The 26411-nt window shown below is 38.3% G+C and overlaps 1 protein-coding gene across 2 annotated transcripts in view; it reads right to left on the bottom strand.

The window, feature by feature from the left end:
* PCSK5 (proprotein convertase subtilisin/kexin type 5) overlaps positions 1-26411 on the bottom strand; it is a 246399-nt gene that overhangs the window by 6234 nt on the left and 213754 nt on the right. For both annotated transcript variants that reach the window (XM_015849157.3, XM_085529930.1), the window contains exons 25-33: positions 23397-23439; positions 22006-22148; positions 20698-20898; positions 7954-8037; positions 7250-7445; positions 4474-4691; positions 3350-3586; positions 2641-2871; positions 1146-1323 (exon numbers count right to left, since the gene is read on the bottom strand). In XM_015849157.3, the coding sequence (XP_015704643.2) occupies positions 1146-1323; positions 2641-2871; positions 3350-3586; positions 4474-4691; positions 7250-7445; positions 7954-8037; positions 20698-20898; positions 22006-22148; positions 23397-23439 (1531 nt within the window). The remainder of the gene's footprint in view (positions 1-1145; positions 1324-2640; positions 2872-3349; positions 3587-4473; positions 4692-7249; positions 7446-7953; positions 8038-20697; positions 20899-22005; positions 22149-23396; positions 23440-26411) is intronic.

Raw genomic sequence — 26411 nt, forward strand, 5'->3', positions numbered from 1 at the left:
TGCCTTTGCAACATATCTAACACTGGCAGGAAAACCAGAAAATCTTTCATCAGAAGCTCTTTCTCTGATTACACGAATATATAAAAGTGATAGTGATGTCATTACAGTAAATATTTTCAGTCCCAGTGGAAGAAGAATGAATATCCTTGGCCATTGGAATTCAGCTACAATGCAAGTCTTTGTAAAATAAAGAATGTATAAAGAAAGGCTTTCTAAAATTGAAGATGAATTCAGGTACAAAATAAGTATGTAAGTAGGCAGGTCCCAGAAAACATAAGCTCCATTTTGATTTTGACAGGGATGTTTAGTGAGATATTGGTTAAGCAATGAGCTTATCACTACTGTGAAGACCTGCTGTCAGATGGAAAATCATCAATTTCATGATTCCTTTCAATCCACAAGCAAGTTTAGTCACAGGGTTCCAGTGGAGGGACAACTGGTTCACCTAAGCTGGGCAGTCAGAGATAAAAAGGGAAGAGCTGCATTGTGGCTGTGTTGAGATATGGCCATGACAGACTTCCAGTTCAACAGAATGATAACTGAATTTGAATGCCAGCATGACTGCATTACTGCAAAATCAAATGGACCTGAGCCACAATTCATAACTCCAATTTTCGGATTTAAATTTATGTGACATAGTCAGAAGAAATAATTGAACTCATGTTGTGAAACTGAATGTACTTGTATTAATGAAGTTGTTGCCCAGGAGTTTGACCATTCAGTTAAAAGATGTTTTAGTGTTTGGATTTATTATGATCAATTATAAACATTTGCGAAATGCAAAACAAAAATCATCTCATCTAAAGTTCAAGTTAGGTGGAGCCTGCAAGGGTGACTGTCTCCTGTGCTGAAGCTGATAACCTAGAGTATTTATTCTGCTCTACTCTTTTCTATATAAACAACATAAGAGCATCTTCAGAGAGTGAGAGTGACCACAAAATGTCAGACAGTCCCATTTTGGGAGCAAACATACTAGTTTTATACTGTGAGGGGAGGTTTTCCACTGCCTCTGTACTAGAACAGCATAAGACTGCTGGAAATGAAATTTAGTTCTATCCGACTCTAAAAAAAATAGGAGAAAAACAAACTATTTTCTCAAAGTACTCTCTGCACTGTTGCTCTTTGCTAAAGACCTTGTGTCTTACCCTGTTGGACACTGGTTTACGCATGCTTTTCCTTGTCTGTACAAGCCGGGTTTACAGGAAAGGCACTGTGAGCTGTGTTTTCCACTGCAGGTTGCACAGGTGATGTGGCATGGGGAGCACCGTCCTTCATCACTGTCAGCATAGTGCCCAGCAGGGCATGTTTCAGCACAGGTTGTATCTGCACAAACGGCAATGAGAAATAGCACGTCATAGTCAGTATTTGCTGCTATAAAATAACTTACAAAGCACTCCTAGACTAGACTCTAACAGGAGATGCTGTTAATGCTTGTACTGGAGCAAGGAAAGGGAATGCTAGGGCATACATAGTAACTTCTTCTCAGTCTTTTCAGTTAAGTCATCCTCATTTCTGTACATCACGTACATCAGCAGGATCTTCAGAGCAGATTATTTTTTTGTCTTTAGGGAACATAAATGCGTAGCAGATAATAATGAACAGCTGTGATTTCATTCAAAATACACAAAAGAAGAAATAATAATGAAGGAGCTTTCTATAGACATAAATATTTCCCACAGTTTTCACTCATAAAAGGTTGATCTCATTGCATTCTCTGTATATGATGAATCTGAAATTCAGTGACTGTTATTTGCTGGTCTTAGCCCTATATGTAGTTGCTGCTTTGTGTTACAAGAATAAATGTCTTCCATACTGCCAAATGTACCAGGTACATCACGTTGACTGAAATATCAGAGGGTCATTAGCAGCATAGGAATCAGGAATAAGAAGCTAAGTGATTCAAATAACTGCAAGCATGTTAAGCTAAGAGAGCAGTCATCACTTACCTAGTAGCTTAATATTTATTATTTAGCTTGTTTTCATATTTTGATGATTAAAATTGGGGCCATAAGGATACTTCCTTTTTTTTTTTTTTTTTTTTTTTTTTCACCAATGGGAATTGTGCAAAACAATTTGATGTGTTGGTATAAAACACAGACCTAATGCAAAGCATCCAAAATTTAAGAATGCAAAATCTGTGTCAGATTAGACTCAGACATCTTGGGGTCAGTTTCACTTCAGGCTTTCTTTATGTATTTCTAGCATGAAAGATCATTTTAATCAGTTTCTCTCCAACTAATTTTCTAATTTTTTTCTTGAAAAAATTGCAAAGAAAAGATTGTCCCTCTCTTCTTCTTCTTAAGACCTTTATAGAAAGTAGCAGTGATGGTAAATAGGAAGTGAATTTAAAAAATTAAATACATTTTGTTTATCTATGGGATTTGTTGCTGCTTAGAAGTCTTCCTTTGGCACCAGTGAGTGGCCAGCCCAGAAGGATAATTTTTCTCTATCTTTTGAAGTGCTTCTAGGTAGCTCTGCAGAAAGTAGTTATCACTGAGCAAGTCTTCTACTTACCAGGCCAACACTGCAATATTTAGATAGTCTAAAGCAGTCCTAAATGTTTTATGAATGTCACATAAGCTTGTTTATTTCATGCTGCCAGTGTGGAATAAAGCCTACAAGCAGGAGCAATACACTTACTGAAAAGATAGCGGTTATTTGCACAACTAATACACTGGTGTTCAGTTGGTCCTGAGCAATGAAAACATTTCTTATGACAAGGTTTGCAGGTCTCAGTTTTCTCATCATAGTACTCGTTGCGAGAGCAGTGTCCGTATAGCACGCAGTATCCATTACGATTCAGGATCAGCCCATCTCTGCACTCAAGGCAGGAAGTGGAAGAAGTACAAGTCTTGCATGTCCTATTGCATGCTGAAATGGAGAAACAGAAGGAATATCACCATGTCTTGCTACATTTCAGATTATTATTTCAGTTTATATTTTGCAAGGAACAGTCTCCATCTCAGAGTGAGAGGATGAGGGAAGTAGAGAAAAGTCTCTGCTTCTGCATGGTCAAACCATTCACCATTTTTGATGTTGTGCAAGCAGTTCCTTAGGTTTCCTTTTGCACTGACTGAAAAGTGATTTTCAACATATTGTCTCCAGCGACACTCAGCACTTTACCAGAGCGGTTGTTCATTACAATGAACACATTCTAGTTTTGTTGCCTTCCTCTCTGCGCTGTCTCTATTTTTTGTAAACTGTGATTGATATTTTGTCTCCTTTTGTTATCCCCTCCATTTCCAGGACTTGTATAGACATGGTCAGCAAGGGCAGGTCCTTTTAGAGCGGTGTTTTGCTAATCTACTGAGGTCTTACTGCTATTCTGGAGAAAACAGCAGCTACCAACCTTGACAGTCTTTGGTCTCATCTTCATAGTAAGTCCCTTCAGGGCACTCTTCAGAACACATGCCATCATACAGGACAAAGTAGTTGACTGCACACTCAATACAGTCATCTGAGTCTGGTCCATTGCAATCCTTGCAGTCCGCATGGCAGGGAAAGCAGTGCTTGTCTTCAGCATAGAATTGGGAAGGGCAGTCATCTACACACTTCCCTTCATGCAGGAAGAAACCATCCACGCACTCTACGGGAAACAACAAACAAGGTAAGCAAAAGTGCTGATGCTGACTTCAGTATGTGAGGGAGCAGTGCATGTCATAGCAGGAGATAAGCAGACAGCTTTTGTAGTACTTTTTCTTCTAACTCTTCCCCTCTAACATGCCTATCATAGCCTAGCTCCCATGAAGCTTTTTCTGCTTCTTCTCTAGAGTTCTAGAAGCAAAATCAGCTATTCATTATTGTTGATAATAATCAATTCTGCCACTGTATACTGGTGGACATAGTTGTTCATTTCTGAACTTTGGTTTGATTTGTTATTACATGAATCCAGTTGGAATATTGGTCAGAATGTTTGGCTACAGCTTGTATTCAACAGCTAAATTTGTTAGAAGTACTTGGTTTAACTGTGTTGTTTAAGATTTTCCTTTTCCTTTATGTTTCCAGGATATTTTGCTAAATATGAGCTATACTGGGAATATTCTGATGTGCATTCAGATTCAGCACGTTGAAGTATTTCCTAAGCATACATTTCTGGATAATGTTCCATGACAAACGTTTCACTTCCTGCTGTGAGTAGTATTGCAAAGACACATAAAGTTCAACCTAACTAGGAAGGAGGCATTCTGTATCTCACAGTGGTGTGCCTGTATTTAGACATGAATACAATAAACCAGCATCAAACCAATGTAAGCTCTGAAGAACAACAGGAACACACAAAGCAAGATGAAATTGCTTTACAGATGACTGGCTTAGACTGATTCTCCTCATAAAACATCAATTGCTTAGCAGAGTTTTTCCTTGTTTTGGTTTGGTTTGGTTTACAGAATTTCTTTGCAGGTCTGTTTATTCTGTCAGTCTGCTCCTAGAATGATCTTGACAGATTTTATCCAAGTCACAAGCAGTTTGTAATACCTTTGCATGTTTCACTGTGAATGCACTCCTGGCACATGGCAGGACAATGTTTGCAGATTCCATCAATGGCAAAATGTTTCTCTGAACACGTAGGTTTACATTCCCACTGCTCCAGAAGCAAAGGACTTTTGCAAGACTGGCATTTGGTAGCACTTCCCTTGCATGTCTTACAGGAACCACTGCATTCCTTGCAAGTCCCAGAGTCATTGAAGTATCCCCTATTGAGTAAAAATAAACACAAAGCAAAGTTTTCTTCAGCATATATTTACCACAGTCCAGTCCATTAAGAATTATGAGCTTATGTGAGGCTACTGACTTTGCCAGTAGATCATTGGATCTAATAGGTTTCTCACACATTTAGTTACTTGTCCTCCACTCAATTTACATCTTCCATGCCTGCAAGCAGAAAACGTGCATGGCTGGTACCATGAAAGGAGTTTGGCCTTCCCTTATAGCTACACTAAGGATTATTGGACTTCCTTCCCTACCACTTTCTTGGTTTGCCACTTCCATAAGATAGGAAGGTGTATCATGTCTGGGAAAAGAGAGGCTCTGTACTGCCATGACTGATTTTCAGCAGTGATGGCAGAGAGAGAATGAGATGTTACCTCATTGGCCCCAGATGGGAGAAGGAAGAAGCCCACAAGTGTCAAGGCTGGATAGAATAAGGAAGGGCTGGATTAAACAGACAACAAACCCATATGTTTAAGCACCTGTGTTTGGTGACAGTAAGACAGGAAAGGAGAAGCAGGTTTTACCAGCATCTCTTGGTGTGTGAGCAGCTGTAGGCAACCCAGGTTGAGGCAATTAGTCATGAGGAAAACAACAAGAAAGTAGGCTTATATTTAAGGAGAGATGAAATCCAGTCTGCCTATACTCTCAAGATTAAAATGTTAGAACATAGAGGGAAAAGCAAATCTCTATTTTCAGATGATTGTTAATCCATGTGTATGCAAACACTCATGAAATCTAAGGAAGAAATTGACTTGCAAAGCAAAAAACGTACTTCACTTAAGCAAGTCTGGTAGCATGATATGACCTCCTAGAGATTACATTTCCAAAGAGGGTCTGAGGAGGTATGTTAGGAGCAAGGCTAGAGAAAAATTAAGAAGAGCTTTTCTGTAATCTATTCTTATCTTCTTTCTTTTTTTCTTTCTTTTTTTTTTTTCCCCTAATCTTTAGCCATAATCCCGTATCTATTTCTGACAGTCCCTTCTTCTTTTGTTCCAGTCTTGAGCGCTTTCATTGTCCTCTGTCAGAAGTTATCAGTGCAGCAAATTAACCCTTCCTCTGTGCTGTACAAAAAAAAAAACTCTAAAAAAAAATTCTCATAGAATTCTCTGCTTCAATGGAGAGTAGAATCATAGAATTGTTTCAATTGGAAGGGACCTCTAGAGTTCATATAGTCCACATCCTCTGCAATGAACAGAGACATCTATAACTAGATCAGGTTCTTGTGAGCTCTGTTCAGCTTGACCTTGAATGTTTCCACAGACATTCAGTTATTCGTGCAGAACTTTAACTCAGAGGCTGAAACCAGTGCTGAACTCTGGTAGACTTTGCCAAATAAAAGGAAGTTGTTTTTTAAAGCCTGAAATTTGCTAGTAGCAACTGAAAAAAGTAATTAAATCTGAAAAGCTTTAATTATGTTATACTGATCCTGTTTGGAATAAAAATAAGGAATAAGTACTGAAAACAAACAACAAAAATGCACATAGTATAAATATACATGTGTAAAACTGCCAGAATATTACTTTCCTTGTCTTTTTTATTTATTTATTTTTTTAACAGTTTTTTATTTCTTTTTCCTCCTGGAATAGGGCAGATACTTTGCATTTATTCTGAACTATGCCAGTCAGAATCTGTTTCACTGGCCCTCAAGTACTTATATGACAAAGTTAGCATGAAAGTTCTGCCAAAGAATTTGTGCTGGTAATAAGAAAAGCAGAAGCTGGACATTTTTCTTAAAGGAAAGATTATTCAAGCAAGGGTTTTATATTACATAGCACAGATTTTATACATATATATGTAGCTATGATGAATACTAACAAAGAAAGCACAGAAAATAGGAGAACATAAGATACAGTGAAGTTTAATTCCATTCATTGGAGTAAAAATTAAAGGATGTAAGCCAAGGACAGAAAAGCCTCATAGACTACTGTATTTCCATATCAGATCTCTGAAACATTCTCCTCGTTTCACAGAATCACAAAATCATTGGAATGGACCTCTGGAGATCATTGACTTAAACCCTCTGCTAAAGCAGGTTCTCTAGTGTAGGTTGTACAGGATAGCGTCAGAATGCTCAAATGGGTTTTAAATACATCCTGAGATGGAAACTACAGCCTCTTTGGGCAGCTTGTTCTAGTGCTCTGTCATGCTCAAAGGAAAGAAGTTCTTCCACTTGCTTGAAGATGGCATCCTAAATAAATAGTTCACACTCCGAGTAAAGGATGGGTTAGGAGAAGGACTAGACACTTGTCAGTCCCCATGAAGAATGTCCTGAAACACTGTGATCCTTCTGAAGACAGTGGGACCAGTAAAATCTGTCACAGCATTTCCTATTTAGTTTCACTTATGGTTTTTCACTTCTTCTCTAAACCATAGAGAATTTTGTTTACTCAGGCCATCTGAAAATGACTTTTACCTTGTATTTTTTAGTACCTAAGGTTACATTAAGCTTTCTCTTTAAAAAGCCTATTAAGGATTTCAATTAAGCAAAGAGAAGGAGCTCAGTGAGAAAATAAGGAGCAGTCATGGAACAAGGGCTACTTACTCAGGGCATTCCTGTAAGCATCTGCCATTGTGGAGGAAGAAATACTGTCCTTGTTCAGCCTGACACTTCTGGCAGTGCCAGAGATCGGAGCACACCTCACAGCTGTCCATGCACATCTCACACTTCCCACTCTCAGTGTCAGCAAAAGTTTGTTGTGGGCACTGAGAGACACATGTATGGTGGGCAAGAAATTTTCCTAGCAAGAGAAAAACCCGAGTGGGAATAAACGCCAATTAGAAATATATCCAAAATACTTTTGCTTTCTGTGGATATAAAAATGCTTTCATCTTCATGAAAGTCTGACTTTCTGATGCCTGAAGACATGAATAAAACATTCTTTAAGCAATTTCTAGAAGTAGCTGGGAAATGTAGTAATTCAACCTTCACTAAAATTTAAGGTCAGAAAGAATCATCAGGGTTATTTAACACATCTCTCTGAATAAAACCCTCTTCAATAATACGTTCATCATGTCTACAAATTTTAACTGAAGAGAAAGAAAAGGAACAACATCTACCCTTACTGATAAGGGCATGTGATTTGCTCCTAGCTGATGTCTCACTTCAGCTGTTGGTTTACTTGATTGTGCCTTAAGCTGCTAATGGACTTTCTAGTGACCACATTTGCAAATATTCCATTGAAGTATGTAACACACAGTATATTTTGTCTTTTGCAAGTCTTACCCAAAGAAGCTGAAGTCTCTTACCTTCTGGACATGAAGTGCACAGGGCAGCAGATTTGTCACAGGTCCTACATGAAGAATCACACGGTTGCAACTGTTTTTTTGCAGCTGGAATTAAAAGAAAATACAGGCCTGTTTTAGAGTGTTTTCCATGCTTTTATGTTCATTTCCCCTCACTCTGGAAGGTCTGTTCCCTTCATCTTTTTCTTAAGCTGTCGTTACAGTTTGTCTCCCTGGATTTTTTGAATTAGAGCTCCGAACTGGAAAAGCTGATTATTGTGTTCAACTCCACACCCTTAAATGACAAATTAAGAACAGTAAAAAAGGAAAACAGAAAAATTATCCCGAGAGTCACTGAAGCACTATTCTAGACTTCTTATCACAAATGAGGACAATATAGCTAAATATTTTTAGTTTCAGAGCAGTGCTCCAAATACAGATTCCAATCTGTATTCCTGAAAGATTACAAACAGGAAGAAGAGGAAGGTATGTAAATTTTGGGGACTTGATGTAGTTTTGTTGAGCCTTTGTACGAGCTGCTTGTCAGACCATTACCTTGTATCTAAGGGAGAAATCTCTGAGAAGGAAACGTCTGGAAAGATGATTGGTAAACTAATTCTCCCCAGTGATATTGCCTGCTATTTCCCTCCGAAAGAATGACCTGGATGTGTTTCAAATTGAATTTTTATGCCTGCAGGAAGCTAAGACCTTGGTTATGCTTTGCATAGGCTCAGTGCCAGAGAGATTCAAGGACTGTACCAAACGCAAAGAAAGTCTGTTTCCTCAGTGTGTGAGTCTGCATTTTGAGCCAAGCAGTCATAATGAACATGTGATGAGGAAGTAATAATGAGCAAGTGGACAGAAGACAGTAGTCTCTTAATTTTTCTGTAAATCTAAAATAAGGAATTAATCCAGGGACGCAGACAGTTTAGCACCTCAGCACATCCAACTCTTTTGACCAATTAAATAAATGCGTTTGGCTTGTATGGGTTGAGGGACTGACCGACACTATCTGCTACATCTAAATGGTGTTCGTACAATTTTTTGTTCTGCCTCTTTCAGCAAAACACTTTTGAAAGCTGGTATTTTGAATGAAATTCACAGAAGATTTGTTCAGAAGGGGGAAGTAGAAGAGCTGAATCATATAAACAGCTGCTTCCCTTGAGTAGAAATGATAAGAATTATAAACAACAGAGAGGCAATTAGTAGAAAAGGGGTTAATGCATAGTAACATGGCACATAAACAGAAGGAAAAGTAATAATAAAAATGGTAATAATTACTGTTACTATTGAAAAACGCACTGCTGAACGGGCTGATCTGTAGCTATCTCTGACAGGGTTAGTTCTACATCAGTTTGTCTCGGCAGTCCATAACAATGTGTCTCATCTGCAGACTACTGTGCCAGCTGCTCAGAGTGCCTTAATAACTCTTTGCTAAAAAAACTCTCAATATGCTATCCCTGGACAGCATAAGACAGAGTAGGGACACAAAGATTCACTCTTTAACAGCAGGGCACTCAGTGAGGACACAGTCATTCTTTAAAGAGGATCTGGGGAACTACAGGCAAATCAGCCTGGCCTCGGTACCAGAGAAAGTTACGGAACAAATCATCTTGGGTGAGATCACATGGCATGTGCGTGGTGCCCAGGGGATCAGGCCCAGCCAGCATGGATTCATGAAAGGCAGGTCATGCTTGACCAACCTCATTTCCTTCTACAATTGGGCGACCAGGCTGGTACTGAGGGTAAGGCAGTTGATGTAGTCTACCTAGACCTCAGCAAAGCCTTTGGCACGGTCTCTCACATTATTCTCCTGAGGAAACTGGCAGCCCGTGGCCTAGACAGGTACACCCTTCTTTGGGTAAGGAACTGGCTAGAGGGTTGTGCCCAGTGGTTAATGGAGCTAAGTCCAGCTGGCGGCCCGTTACAAGTGGTGTCCCCCAGGGGTCGTTTCTAGGGCCCATCTTGTTTAAAATCTTCATTGATGACCTAGATTAGGGGATTGAGTATACCCTCGGTGAGTTTGCAGATGACACCAAGTTGGGAGGTGGTGTTGATCTGCCTGAGGGTAGGGAGGCCCTCCAGAGGGATCTGGATAGTCTGGGTTGCTGGGCTGAGGTGAATGGGCTGAGGTTCAACAAGGCTGAGTGCCAGGTCCTGCATTTTGGCCAAAATGACTTCATGCAGCACTATAGGCTTTAGAAATAGTGTGGCCAGCAGGAGCAGAGAGGTAATCATCCCTCTGTATTCAGCTCTGGTGAGGTCACATCTCGAGTACTGTGTTCAGTTTTGGGGTCCTCACTACAAGAAAGACATCAAAGCCCTGGAATGTGTCCAGAGAAGGGCAACAAAACTGGTGAGGGGTCTGGAGCACAAGTCTTATGAGGAGCAGCTCAGGGAGCTGGGGTTGTTTAGTCTGGAGAAGAGGAATCTCAGGGGAGACCTCATTGCACTCTACAACTTCCTGAAGGGAGGTTGTGATGAGGAGGGGCTTGGCCTCTTCTCCCAGGCAACAAACAGGACCAGAGGAAATGGCCGCAAGTTGTATCAGATGAGGTTTAGACTGTACATAAGAAGGAACTTTTTTCTCAGAGGGTGGTCAGGCACTGGAAAGGCTGCCCAGGGAGGTGGTGGAGTTGCCATCCCTCGCAGTGTTCAAGAGGTGTCTGGATGAGGAACTACCAGATACGGTTTACTGACTTGTGGTAGCAATGGTAATGCGAGGACGGTTGGACTTGATGACCTTGTAGGTCCTTTCCAACATTGTGATTCTGTGATTCTATGATTTTATTGAATCTAACCTGTGAATACATTTGAGTAAGACAGTGAAAGCCCACAGTGTTATAAATCTTAATGATGACTGGCACAGTACTGAAGGACTACAGATATGGTAGGAAATTACTAAGGCTTTCCCCATTACCATCGTTCTGGGCACAGCATCTCTGCCCCTTCTGAACAAAGGTCTAAGAGAATATCCAGGGTCTAGGCACAGGCCAGAGGATCTGCAGTACAATGTACATATAAGCAGCACATTATCAGGGCTGGAGCACTTTGTAGTCAGGTTCATGCTGTTTGGGTTAGGTTCACTGAGCAGTTAGTGAAGGAAGATTTCTTGAAAAACCCTGATTTGGCTCTGTCCTTTGTGTTACCTATGCAAAAGCTGTATATTTACATATGGATTAACAGTCATGTGATTTAGAAAGTAAAGTACTGGAGCTGCAAGCTAATTTTAAAATATTGGTTTTAGTTGCCTATGAATTTCATCCTTCTTGAGAAGAATGAACATTTAAGTTTGTTTTTCCTTAAAATTAGGAAGGTTGTCTTGTGAGGCTTTCTGCAGTCTTTTCCTTCTCTTGTTGATGTGTTCTCTATGGCTTTTCCCTCTGCTGAAGTCCTGTTTTTTCTATTTCAGGTTACAGTATGCTGTTTCAGCAGATTTAAGTGTGTTTAAATGCCCCTGGGTGTTGAGGGCAGTCCAAGCTTCTGCCATATCTCTAGCTGCAACTAACCTTACCGGCATGCAAATGTTTTCACTGTACTTGTCTAAATAATGCTGAAAAAAACCTTTCAGTTGACCATTGCTCATTCTGTGAGATACAAAATTTTACTGTCAGATTTTTTTTTTCCCAAGACATTACTTTCTAGCTATATATAGTTCTCCTTATTTAATTATTGAAAAAATCTGTACTGAATGTTCTTGTAAGAATGTAAGGAATACTTTGAGAAAGGTGTTTGGTCTTAATTTTACTGAACTGAGCAGCACTCAAGTTCTCCTGTTTTTGTGGGTCATAAAATCATAACATCATTGAATCATATAATAGCTTGGGTAAGAAGAGACCTTGAAAATGAAGAAATTCCAGCTCCCTGCAGTGAGCAGGGTTGCTACCCACCAGATCAGGCTCCTGAGAGACTCATCCAACCTGGCCTTGAACATCTCCAGCGATAGGAATTCACAACTTCTCTGGGCAGCCTGTGCCAGTGCCTCACCATTCTCTGGGTGAAAAAATTCTCCTTAACATCAAATATAAATCTCCCCTCTTCTAGTTTAAAGGCATTCCCATGTGTCCTGTAGCTACCTGCCCAGGTAAAAACTTTGTTAACTTCCTGACTATAAATTCTCTTTAAGTACTGGAATGCTGCGGTGAGGTCTCCCTCAAGCCTTCTTTTCTCCAAGCTATACAAGCCCAGTTCCTTCAGCCCTTCTTCATAGGAAAGGTGTTCCACCCCTCTGATCAACTTTCTTGACTCCTGTTTGCTTGCTTCAACAGCTCTGCATCCCTCCTGCACTGAAGGCTCCAGACCTAGATGCAGTACTCCAGATGAGGCCTCACTAGAGCAGAGCAGAAGGGGAGGATCTCCCTATCTCTTTTGATGCAGCATGGGATACCATTGTCCTTCCAGGCTGCAAGCACACACTGCTGGCTCATGTCTAGCTTTTCATTCACCAGATTCCCAAAGTCATTTTTAGCAGAACAGCTTTGAATGAGTCATTTTCCCAGACTGTAACTGTGTCTGGGATTTCCTGACCCATGTGCAGCACCTTGCACTTGAATTTGTTGAGCCTCATTAGGTTTATGTGTGCCCACTTCTCAAATTTGTCCAGGTTCCTTTTGGTGATGTCCCATCTTTCTGTCCTATCTTCTATACTACTGAGTTTGGTGTTGTGCAAGCCACAATCCCCACTGGCCTGTAAATTGTAAGCACTTTAACTTTCTCATGCTTGTCATTTGGTGATCTCTGAAACTGAACGTTGTTTACTCTATGTACGGCTGTGTAGATTTTATTTAATGTATTTCACTTTGCCTCTAAAACCATGGCTGAAGGAAAAACCTCTTCCTGATGCTTGCCTGCAGTTGCACATCTTCAGTTCCTTCATCAGTTATCTGATAAGCTTTCAGGATTTTCCCATTCATTGATCTTTTATAAATATGCAGTAAAAACAATTTTTCATTTCCCTTTTCAACAGCTTTGCATCTAGCTACCTTACTCTGGCTGAAGTTTCATTTTATTTCTTTTAAAATCCCTACTGGGCAGTTTTAAGTACTGTAATTTAATGCCATTTGTGTGTGGGAAGAAGAAGCTCAGAAATATTATTGAAGTATGTGTTGCCAAGGGAAAAGAACCTTGATCTTGGCAAAAGAGCTGGTGCAATATAGAAAATAAATAGCAGTAAGATAAAGCTAAGTAGACAAGTTAACTACTGCTGAAGGATGTTTAAATGAGTTCACAGTTTCAATATATTTCAATCCTTGCAATTGAAAAATAGGGGTTGTTTGTTTATTTATTTATTTTTGGTAAAGTATTATTTCCAGTTAATCTTACCATTTGGCACAATTTACTGCTTTCTGCAGTGTGTGCTAGTTTCCACCAGAGGGGAACGTACACAAGCAGTTCTGCTTCTCTTACTTGGCATCGGTCTAGCTTTTCAGCCTAGTATAAGCGCTCAAATGTCTCAGCTGGGGACTGTTAGGAGAAATATGAAAATCTGAAAATTTATTGATCTGCTTAAGAAAATAATAATCTGGAAAGTTAAAATGAGTTTTTCTTCTGATAGAGCACTTACTGAGTGGAAATTGAGTTTTGTTTACTGAAAAACACCATGAAGCACAAGTTCAGAGTAAAGAGAACTAATTAAATGTAATTTTCTTGCATAGAAAATGTTTTCAAAAAGGCAAATATGATGCAAAATATTTCACTGCAGAAACCTGTATGTTTCTTTCCCAAGCTTTCCCAAGAACAGCCCTGCAAAACCATCAGGAAAGTTTGTCATGCAAACCATATTTCCTTGGCCTTTGGACTAGCGATAAATGAAAAATTCAACTCACAGCTTCTAGCCATTAAAAACTCTTCTCTTCGACTCATCAATGAAAACTTCACTCAGCACACTATGACAAGTGAGGTTGCTAATACAACTGAAGAATTATATTACAAATAACAAAGTTGTCTGTCTTCAAAGGAAGAGTTTGGTAGCCAACAGAAAGAGTCACCTGCTCTGAGGCTTCAGCCCTCTGCTCTGACCTGTCACATATCATTACCCAAATGCAAGTCTTAGATAAGGACAGAGTTCATGGCACACCATGATCTGCTTTGCTGTGTTTTGCTCTCCTCATGGCCCCTAAAAACTACAATTATGTACTTGGGAATCCTACAATATTTCCATTAAATTTCTTCTTATAGTTGTGAATGAAACAAACGTAGAAGCTGTAAGTTTGTGATGTAGAATTGATAACCACCTATACTCTAAAAATGGAATGTAGACTTTGAAAAAACATTGTATTCTATTATTATTCTGTTTTATATATATATAAAATTATATATTTAAGGCCAAAATATGACATTTTCAGACCTACTGAGCTGTTTTTATCCCTGTGCTAATATTCTTTTTTGGGTTTCTCAAACTAGAATGCCTTCTATTTAAAATTACTCCAGCAGGAGTTTGACTAAATGTCACATTGATTCCTGTCTCTTTGTCAGGATCAGTGACAACTTTGACATATCCAGCTCAATCTCCCCAGTTCCCTTCTGGAAACATAAACTGAATCATGCCATGGCATTATTTGAGTTAAGGCTCACTGCAGTTCTGCAGCTACCTATTCAGTTTGTTTGAGGACTTATCAGAATCAAAGAATGAGGTTTTGTCTTTGGTTGGTTGAGATAAATTTCTTCATAGTAGCTCCTAAGATTCCATGTTTTGGTTTTGTGATGAAAACTGCTATTCATTTAGTTACTGCAGAGCAGTGTTTATACTGAGCCTTCTGGTGCACACAGCTCTCTGCCAGGCTGGGTATGGCAACTGACTCAACTCTCCAAAAGGGTATTCCAAACCATTTCTCACTATGCACAGCAACAAAAGCCAGGAGTGAGTTGACTGTTGGGTCTTCCATTACTCAAGGATTATCTGGGCATCAGTCATCTTGTGATGAGCAACTGTGTTGTTTATCAATTTTTTTTTCTTTTTTTCTCTTCCGTTAGTTGAGTTTATTTCCTTTTCCTTTTTTTATTTTTTATTTTTTTTATTCCAATTTCCTTTTCTTCTTTTGTTCTTTCTCTCTCTCTCTTATCAAACTCCATTTTTCTTGACCCTTGAGTTTTCTTGATTTAGCTTCCTGATTTTCTCCTCTACCAACTGTGAGCGGTAAGCAAGCAGCTGTGTGGGGCTCAGCTGCTTCTGTTAAACCACAACAGTTTTCTTTCCTCATTTGAGACTGCGAACGAGATATGAATGAGAAAATGGCAGTTTCTTGAAATGTAATGCTGTAAGACTTTAGCTCTGACCTCCAAACAGAATTAATGAAAAAACCTATCATCTCATTTAAAACAGTGAACCCATACTTCCATTTCTTTTTACCTAAGTATTTTTATTTTGGACTGTCTCCCACAGCTTTTCAGTTTGATGTGAGTGAAAGATTAAATGAGTTCTCAAAAGTATTCAGGGTGAGAAATTTAGGTCTTTGGGGAAAGAAGTGTGATCCTCTTCACATGCTTGTTGTGGAAAATGAAAGTCTCGTTAAAAATAAACATCAACACAAAAAGCCCAGCAAAATCTCAAGGCATATGAGCTGAGAAATAACTGAATCTTAAAGGATATAGCTTTAAATGTAATGGCATTATGGTCCATACTTTATTTTAAGTCACAACTGCAGTATAACAGTTCTTGTATATACTCATGTTCTCTACTGTCCATCTTGTTCTCTCTACCCACTCATAATGGACAATGGACTTAATAAGTAATGCAAGCTTTAAGTGTTCAGCCAGATAACTGCTTATTTTCTCCTGTTTTAGATCCTTTTATTCATTATTTTCTCTAAATAAAAAGGAGGCCTATAAAAATTTTTTTACTTCTAAGTTGCTATCAAAATAGCTACTGGTACACATTTCTAATTGTAATACCCTTAGCTTATAGCTTAAAAGACACTGAGTTCTGTCAAGGAGAATATTTTTGTAAGTTATTTCATTGTATTTCATGGCATAATTCTAGAAGGGAGGAATGCATAAGGAAACATGCACACATATTTTGCACAGGGCAGTGAGATCTGATTTGAATTTAATCCAGCTGAGATGCTACCTACTTTGTCAGGTTTTATACTCTACATGGCACTGGCCTAGCTAAATTGATATGGTCAGGAAAAAAAAGACAAAAAACAGGTTACACATCTCCTTGAGGTAATTACAATTGCGTATACACAATAAAACATAATGAAAACAATATATTTATGTAATAAAATACTAGACCTACCCCATTTCAAAGACTTATATGAACTGTAAACTTAAGGAAATTTTAGGAGTGCTGAAAAGTAAACTACAGTCTGCAGCAACCATTAATTCTCAGTCTGGTTATCTTTAAACAACCACAGCAGTACTTTACAAATAGCTAGAATATGAAATCAACATGCCTCATAATGTATGGGATATTGAATCATTTTTACTTGTTTCTAGCACCTTGAATTTTCACACTTGGATGATGCTTAAAAAGGCCTCCTAACTCTTTTCATGATGTTCTGATTCTCTAAATGTCACATTTTCTCATTTGGATAGCTATGAACTCTTCTTTCCTGCTGCTGATTTCCCTGCAGTCTTCTGCCCATCTCACTCCACTTTTTTCTTTCCTTCTCTGTTCCGAGACCTTTCGGTGTATATTTGCATAGCTGCATAGCTGCATTAAGGCCAGAGAAACCTAGTAATTCCTTTAAAGACCAAGTTATTGTTTTCTCCCAGTCAGAACTCCTCTAGTGGAATGCATTTTTACTGATTTTGTTTAGTTCTGTATATAGGAAAAGGAAAATACACAAGATGGATGCAGTTGGTCAATGGCTGTTTCTAGAAGGTTAGTCATGTTATTGGGACTGGTATGCAATAGTAAACAGAACCAGCCGCTATTTCGCTGCATAATTTATTACAGCATATATAATATACACGTAAATAAATATATATTCCATTTTGTGTTTACATCAGAAACAGATCTCATTACACATATATATGTTTTTTTCCTTTTGTAATTTTCAGAAATATGTGGTAAACTAAACCATGTAACTGAGGAATGAATGAATTTTCAGGATGCTGTATTTACAGTCAATAGGTAAAATGAAGACTTGATCTGCAAAACTTCTAATCTAGTTGAAAGAGTGTGTGTTCACATGGTGAATGAAGCTTACACTGGTGTATGTCCTGATTTCCAAAGTCATTCTATCATCTGGTATGTGAGATAAAATACAGATGTTTTACGCTACAAACACAAGCTCAATTTCTCTCTCTCTCTCTTTTTTTTTTCCTCCCTTCTTGGCTGACCCTGTCTTTTTGAAAGCCAGGATACCAGACAAGGTCTGTTTCATTATTTCAGACCTGTATATGAATTCTTAAAGATTCCTAATATGAATTGGACTGTTTGCCCAGCAGAATGTGCCCTCAAAGGAAATATCATTTTAGAGAACTGTTTTTATGGAATGTTTCAGGGTTTTGGAGTTTGTGCTCATAAATATTCATAAGTCTGGTCTATTATTTATCCTTGCATTAAAAAAGGAAAGAAAAAAAAAAAAAAAAAGGAAAAAAGAAAAAAAGTGAAAGCTTAAAAGTTGTGGTGGAGGGAAAAGAGTATTTCACATTCACAAAGTTTCTAATCCTTTCTTAAATGACCCAACCTCTCAGTTGGCAGAGTCAGACTCTGTGCTGGTTTCACTATGGCAGTCTGTGACAGGCTGCCCTTCAGTTTGTGTTAGCCTGAGAGCCAAATAAAGCAGTAGTCTTTGTTTCCAAAATCTCATTTTGTCCCATTTGGTAGGTCAACACAGCCACTAAGACTACAGTGAAGCTCACTGAATCCGTGTGGCCGAATGAGCCAAAGGAAAATGGATTCCTTCTTTGTAAATACAGTTCAAGGTCTAATACTTCAACTTTCTCCCAGAACATTTCTGAAGAAAAAGAGTAAATAGAAGAGTAACATGGTAAAAACTGACGTAAACTACTGGATTTGGAAATTTTGGCTATCTTCCTAGTTGCGTTGTCTCCCTGTGTTGTCTGGAGCAGCGTATGTGCTGAGGATGAGCTTGGTGCAATTTCATCCTTGCTCCCATGACAGGGGTGGGGTTGTTTATTTCATACTTGTCCCCCCACACCCAGGTCAGTCCCCTACAGTGTGAGGAGTAATAATCGTCTGGCCTGCATTATTTAATTAGAACAGCTCGTTGGACCACTAAAGCTCAGGGGTAGCTCTGCCATGCTGCTATGCTGTAGTAAATGTGTTAAGGACTCTGAGCATCCAGTGGAAAAAAGCACATTTTGATAAACAAGCAGAGAGAGCCAAAATCCAAATCGCAGCTTCAGCTTTGCACATGCTGGGCTGGTGAACAAACATGGAATTACGTTAATATCCTCTGAAGAATGCACACTGCATGACAATTTCCCCTTTGAAATTGAATTTGAAAGTGGTTGTGGTGGAAGAACCCAATATTTTACCAAGAAGAAATCACCCTGGAGGCAATCAAAGTATCTGTAAAAAATCCTAAAGAATAAAAACGTGAATTGTGATAAAATATTTGGGGATCTATCCATAGGAAACACTGGAAAACTTTGGAAGTTGCCACAAATTGGCAACCATGTGAAGAAAAAAAGTAATTTTTAGTTTCCGTAATCTCCTTTCAAATACATAATGGAAAAGAAGAGGCCCTACTGAAATGTTTGAGAAGATCTGGAGATGGCCTGTTATTTTAGGAGCTTTTTCTGTATAGTCATGCTAGGCAGGGCACTCACTCTCATTCTGGAGAAGAGCAGGTAGATTTTCATTTTGCTTATTATTGTGCTTTATATACTACAGAACATTGTTGAACATTGCAATGAAAGACAGTGGCTGCTTCATCCAAATTTTATTGGTTTCCAGAAGTCTTACGACAATTAAAAAAGTCATTGTAACAGATACTAAAACTGTGTTTGTTTTTCTATTTGTTTTGTTTCTCTGTGTTTTATTTTCTTTTTTAAAACTATCCTGGCAACTTGAACCCTCCTTTGGGTGTGAACTGTACTGCAGTTTCTAACTAGGAAAAGCTCTATTGGTGTGTGGTATTTCTAGATTTAATGTATTTCAGTCTTGCCTGGCTCCTTCATTCACTGAGTGTGGAGAAAGAGTTTCAAATATAAATAGCACATCTGGAAATTTAGATTCAGCTGGTATCTTCTTGAATGCATCAGCAAAAGAAATGAGTGATATGAAAACAAATTATGTTTTATTGCTAATGAGCAAATGAAAATACATTTTTTTTTGAGAGCCAGATAATCCTACAGTATCAGAGCAAGAAAATTCATAAACTCTTGGTAAATGTAATTATTCAGAGTGTAGCTTCAGTAAAGATAGATAGGGACAATATTGTTAATATTTTTACTTGAAAAGTACTGCAATTTGGAAAAACGTTCCAGTAGAATGCTCACAGTATTACCAAGTTCGTTGTCAGTTTCTCAGCAGTTACACACCACAGCTGCTGCCACAACCCAGCAAGTCTATTTGAGAAGGGGAAGAACCTCCAGTCAGGTTTCATGGTCTCCTGTCACCAAGCACAGCAGGAACTGATTGACTTTAGAGCAATTGCAACGCTTAAGCCAATGCAGCTCAGGGAGAGACGTATCTTGGGGTTCAAAATGCCTCTAAGCTGTATATATATATATAACTACTGGGGGTAAGGAGAAATAGGAGGCAAGGTGGAGAGAAACAGCACGGTAAGGCTGATGTGTAGAGACCTACATCTGCTGCCTGCTCAAAAGAAAAAGGCCAAGGAGTCATCTCATTTGATGGTGGAATTAGATAACCAATAGATAGACCAAATTACAGAAATGTCCTTCCCACAGCACAGAGTGCCTCAAATTGGGAAAATACTCATCTGGATGAAATACAATGAAATGAATGGTGAAGAGCAACTTTCTGTTAATCTCTCTCCTTTATAGGTCTCTCTGGTGTTTCCCTAATGTGAACAAACTTTCTTCTTTTTGATACAACATTTCTTCCTAAATAGGTAATGACTAGAAATGTTCAATGTTTTTTCTGAAAATATTTTTGCTATATTTTAATTTTTAATGCAAGTTCATAGAGATCATCTATAGAGTCATTCTTCGAAGTATTTGAGCAAATAAAGACATAGAAATCAGAAGAAAAGTTGTGTTAGATAGAAAAATAAATCTATAAGTGACCATAAGTGATCTAGTCTCACACTCTCCTCAATAACCACTCCTATCAGGTGTCTTTTATGCATTATCAAGGACTTCTAGTGATGCAAAATACAAATAATTCTCCAAGAGTCTATTAGTCCATTATTCCATTTGAAAGTCGATTTTTCCCATGTCAAATCTTATAGTTTTTCTGTAAAGTTTCTTCTAAAGTTCTCTTTAACTGCGCATACAGAGACTCGATGTGTTCCATTCTTTGTGACTGTGTTTCTCTTGTGCCTTTCTTATTTAGTCCCAGGATCCTCATTTGTCCCAGTCTTTAACTGTTAATATTTTCTTCTCTGTAGATTTCTGAATATCTCTCCTGTTTCCTATCTAGCTGACCCACTTTATGCACTACACTGAATCTCTTATTCCACCTGATGCTTTACAACTCTTAAGAGTGAAAAGAGTGTATTAGCTACTCTTCTCTTTGTTTACAACAGTCAGCTCTTCAGATACGGAAACTCCAGATAGTATGTTGAACTGAAGTGTAGTTTTACTCAGACTGTATGATGCTGATGTCCTCTTTTTAAAGCTCGTAGTATCTTCAAATTAAAAATAAAGGGCTCTGTTGCAACTTACCACTCCAGAATTTCCCAGTGGGTGGATACTTTTTTGGATTCAGACACTGTCCATGAGACAACTGGAAATCTTTGGGGCATCCAGTGCAATTCTCATAGCTGTACCCAACACATGTTGTGCAGCTCCTGTGACAAGGTTCACATTCTCTAGACATGTCATCAGTGAAGAAGCCATCTCCACACTCAGTCACGCATGTGCCACCTGCAACAGAAACAGGACAAGAAGATACCTCACTCAGAGCACATATCTGCCTCCAACAGTAAACAGATTAAGACAAACAAGCAATATCCAGTGAAACAGTGAAGATTTTTGTAGATACAGAAACCAGACTTTCTTTGTGAATCCTTAACTTATTTCAGCTGCTTCTACAAAATTTGAGGATCTTTGAACGACCTGCAGCACTGAAATCAGTATCCAGGTGGGTTTTTGTCCATATCTTAAATCCCATGTATACACATCTTATACAAGTATTAGAGTGAATCAAAGTTCTGTGATTAAATCCACTTTTCTTTTTTTCTATTGGCCCTCTATAAAAGTGTAGAATTCCCTAAAATTGCTAGATGTATGCATATTTTGAGGATTAGATGAATCTCCAGATTCTGGTGAATACAAAGCTAAACTCATATGAGTTAGATTCAGCTTAGGGGTTGCATGCTCTGGCAAAGTCCTTTGAAGTTGTTGCAAGGATAATTTTTCAGTTAAAAGAAAAATAGACCACTATACCACCTCATGTGACCACAGTGTAAATGTGGTGCATTTTTTGTTCGCTATTGGACGTGTGCAGAAGACAATGCATGAAAACACCATAACCTCAATATTTCCTGCCTTTCATATTTGGAACGATGTCTGAGCTAGACCTGACTGATTCATATTTTCCTAATAAAGTCATCAGATTCAGAGTCTTGTGCAAATTTGATGTGAAACTTAGTGGTTGAAAAAAAGACTTTTGAGAGTGTTTAAGACTCATTACTTTATGTGGACCTTAAAGTCCACAGTAAGAAACGTTTCTATGTATGTCTTTCTGTGAGAGAAAAACCTCTCCTTTCACACGGTTGGAATTAAATAGTTCTGAGTTGAAATGTATATTTATGTGTATACATAAATGAATATGTATGTGTGTATATATATGTGTGTGTCTGTGTGTGTATAAATCCCCCCTTGCTTTGGGTATTTGGAGCTGTATCTTATACATCCCTGGCCTCTACTCTCTGCTGTAGGAGAAATCTTTGAACTCAAGAAGTTGAATCCAGGCTCTTTCACTAAGAAAAGCCTCTGAAATGTTTTCATGCCAGATGTTATTTTGCTTACCTGAGAGATAAAAGCCTTCCTTACAAAAGTCACATTTGTCCTTGTCACAGCCATCACAGTTGCTAGAACACTCTTTACATTGTAGGGAACTTTCATCACTGTAGGTATTGTCTGGACAGTGTTTATAGCAACTCTGTTTATACCTATAACGTAAAAAAAAATTGAAGTTATTGAGTTTCTTCACTTTCTACATACAGTAATGGCAAGGCTCCACTATCAGTCTCATAAACAGAAAATATTCCCCTAATGAAGGATTTGAAATAAGCTTATGGTTATTACTTCAACCTTAATGAGTAAGTAGCATTTTTAAGTACATAATGCCATAAAAAAAAAAAAAAAAAAAAAAAAAGTTTACGTAAAAATGCATGAATACTTAGAAATTACATATATTGTGGCTATAAAGAGTCACCAGGCCTTGAATGCATCCAGAGATGGGGCATCCGCAACCTCCTTGTGCAGCCTGTTCCAGTGCATCACCACCCTCTGAGTGAAAAACTTCCTCCTAATATCTAACCTAAACTTCCCCTGTCTCAGTTTAAAGCCATTCGCCCTTATCCTTTCACTATCCACCCTTGTAAATGGCTGTTCCCCCTCCTGTTTATATGCTCCCTTCAAGTTCTGTGGAAAGCCACAATGAGGTGTTCCTGGAGCTTTCTTTTCTCCAAGCTAAAAAAGTCCAGTTCTCTCAACCTTTCCTCACAGGAGAGGTGCTCCAGCCCTCTGATCATATTAGTAGCCCTCCTCTGGACCAGCTCTAAGATCTCCATGTCCTTCCTTTACTGCTGCCCAGATCTGGATGCAGTACTCCAGATGGGGCCTCACAAGAGCTGAGTAGGGGGGGACAATCACCTCCCTCCCCCAAGGCCACTGCTTACAGTCACATGAGATAGCTTTTTCATACTAGCTTAGATAGCTTTTTCCTTTTTTGTCATAGTAATGGTTACAGTGACCTTCTAAACATCTTTTTCAAAAACTGTTGAATACTTACTGCCCTTCAGTTAAAGTTTCAGTTTCACTACTTTTTCTTTCCTTGCTTAATGTTTTTACATTTTAAAGTTCCTCCTGATTTGCAAATACAAGAACTGAACGTGACATACTAAATGCATAGTAGTTCCAGACCCAGAAGAGTTAATTAACTTGTCTACACTTTCTGTTCATTCCTCTTCATGTATACAAAGGTCACATCAATACAGAAGATTTAAATGGTCTTGATTGCTTATGATGGTTATTTTTTCCATGATTTCTCAAGCTTTTTTCACAGTTACTGTTCTTGGATAGGCAATACTTGATAGGAGTGGGACAATATGTATGCCATTTATATACTGATTTATATGATATATGTAGTTAAGCACATATTAAGCACATATTTTTGCATGGAAAGCTATACTCACATGTAGTAGTTCGGAACACACATTAAGCAGATTCTTGGGTCATCTGAAATTAAAAATGTGAAATTATGCAAATAATGTTCAGAGTCAATGCCAGAATGCCAAAGGAAAACACTGCAAAATTTTTATATTAGAATTTCTTACACTGAAATAGCAGTCATATCTTGTTATAACTGGAACATTATTCTCGTAGGATTACCCTGCTTACACTTTTTGGCAATATTCTCTCCCATAATTAAGTCCTATGCTGTGTTTTTTTTCTAACAATTAGTAATTTTTTTGTCCTCAACAAGGAAAGTGGTGAATACCTGGGAAGCGATTTTCTGAAATGGAGAACCTTTTCATGGGACTCAAGCTGGACAAAATGAATCTTAAAAGGAGAAAGTAAAGTGTTCTAATCTGTAGCTTCAATATATCTGTTTATTGGCACCTCTAAAAGAACACTTAAAAAAATAAAATAGTAAGTAATCATTTAATCTAAAAAAAATTGGAGCAAGAAAAACACCTTTCTTTATTATGTGGAGACAAGAATTTTGGGTGAACATTCTCATCAGAAAATTAATTTTTGCATTCAGAAATATTGTTGAATGAACAAAAAAAGTGCTATAAAACTCTTTAAACCTTTTACAATGATGGATATAACTTAGTGCTCACATGAAGGGAAGACTGTGTTCTGTAACCTTTCATTATCCACTGTTAGCTTCTAATTTCTTTTACCTTACTCAAGCATCCCTAAGGGAACAGAGCGGAAGGAAATGCAACAACCTGGGCAAATGTATTTATAAACTATTCTGCCATGAAATGCCTATAAATCATTTTTGATATTATTAGTACTCATAAGACAAAATATTTGCTGAATCTCTTTGAATTGTGTCTACAATAAATCACACTTTATGCATGCAACATACACTCGATTGTGTAAGTAGTTCTAGCAATTTATTTATGAGGTGTAAAGTTTTTCACAGAAATGTTACAGATTTGTGACAATATTCTTTTTACTGTTTAGAGAACAATCAGAAACAGCAATCACCTAATCTAGTGTTCCTTGAGTTAGATTTTATGTTAAGGCAGGAAATGCCCCTAAAAGATTAAAAGATTTTCTATGAAGTACCCTTTTACCCCTTTACTTCCAGGTAAAATACATTTGGTTTGTCCAGAGATTCTTTTTGTGGAAAACTATTTTTTTTAAAGACACTTACTTACAGAGATATTTGATACTCCTTTCTTCCCCACCTATTTGTAGCATGTTCTACTGTTGGGAGCCATGTTTACGATTACTCAGTTGATGCAATAGATCAGTGTAGAGCAAAGTGCATCAGTGTCCTAGATACCTTTTAAAAATTACTCTTGCACACACAGTCCTTATGATTTGTTGAGAGAACAGAGTACGTATTAAAGAGATATTGTTAAAACGCCTGGGATCACTCAGAGTTTTATTAACTAACTCCATTAACTTTCTGGCTTTCATGAAGGAAGGACTCTTTCACCTTAGCCAGTGTCAGATTCTGATGACCTTATTCTTTCCTCCTTTACTGAAGTTTTTGCCCATATTGTTGACTACCAGTGTATATCAGTTTGTGACAGATTACATCTGTGATTGCAAATTAAGGCACAGTGTGTATTTCTGGTGTCCTCTGAAAATTGTCTGGAAACTGTACTGTTAAGAGTTCTTTAAGCAAAGACCATTGTGTCTGGAATCATTGAATCGTGGACTGGCTTGATTTGGAAGTGATCATAAAGATCATCCAGTCCCAACTGCCTGCTGTGGTCAGGGCTGCCACCCATGAAGTCAAATTGCCCAGGGCTCTATCCAGGCTGGTACTGAATACCTCCAGGGATGGGCACTCACAATTTCCCTGAGCATCCTTTGCCAGTGCCTCACCACTCTGAGTGAAAAATTTCCTCCTAACATCTAATCTAAATCTCCCCTGTTTTAGTTTAGAGCCATTCCTCCTTGTCCAGTCACTATCAGAATGTGTAGAAACAGAAACAGTCCCCCTCCCATTTATAAACTCCCTTCAGGTATTGGAAGGCTGCAGTCAGGTCTCCCTGGATCCTTCTCTTCTTCATGCTGAATAAGCTTATCTTCCTCAAGTCTTCTTCATAGGATAGGTGCTCCAGCCTTCTGAACATCTTCATAGTCACCTCTGGACCTACTCTTAACAGCTCCACAACCTTATTGAGCTGAGGGCTTAACAGCTCAGCCTTATTGAGGTAGGGTCGCATGAGGACAGAGCAGAAGGGGACAGTCCCCTCCATCTCTTCCCCCTGGCCACCCTTCTTATCTAAAAGTGAATGAATAAAAATAGATTGTTAAGACTGTAGACTGGGTTGAATGTTTATGAGAGGGCAAAATAACCAAAGAAGTATCACAGATATCCTGGTGTCTAATCACTCAGCACCTTCTTGTACCCTGTTGTCCACATCCAAGTTTAGACAAAAGTAGCAAATATCATATTAGATGGCCAAATATGTCATGGGAACAGCTTGATGACTGTATTTCATCTGAGAATGTTCAGTCTTTCTTTAAACCTAAGACACTGGAGAAGATCCAATTTCCTTAATGATTTTGCAATGTGAAAACTTCATAAAATTATATGAAGTAAAACTAACACGATGAAAATTTTGTTTCATTTAAGTTTACTGTAGAAATAGAATAGATCTTCTGTTTGTTTCTAGTTCAGTTTTTTTCTGGTTCAGTTTAAGAACCTTGTAACCTACAGACCTCATGTATTGTAGGATATTCAGATGGAGAAGCAGCACTCACAGAGTGCTGTTGCCAGACTAACTGTGGCAGGTATCAGCAATCTGTTTGCTTATTGCTGTTGACAGCTCTGTAAAAGTTATACATGAATCTCTTCTCTGATTCCAACACATAGTCAGGAGCTAAATCTGACTGAAGAGCTTGTACAGTTTCTTATTTATTATCCAATAAACTTTTAAAACAGAGGTTGATTGCAGGGTGCACACATCTGGCTTTCTGATTATAAACTGTGATCTTTCTGAAAATACATATGC

This window comes from Coturnix japonica, chromosome Z, assembly GCF_054131305.1.
Source record: "Coturnix japonica strain WE chromosome Z, WE-NBRP24, whole genome shotgun sequence".
Lineage (NCBI taxonomy): Eukaryota > Metazoa > Chordata > Aves > Galliformes > Phasianidae > Coturnix > Coturnix japonica.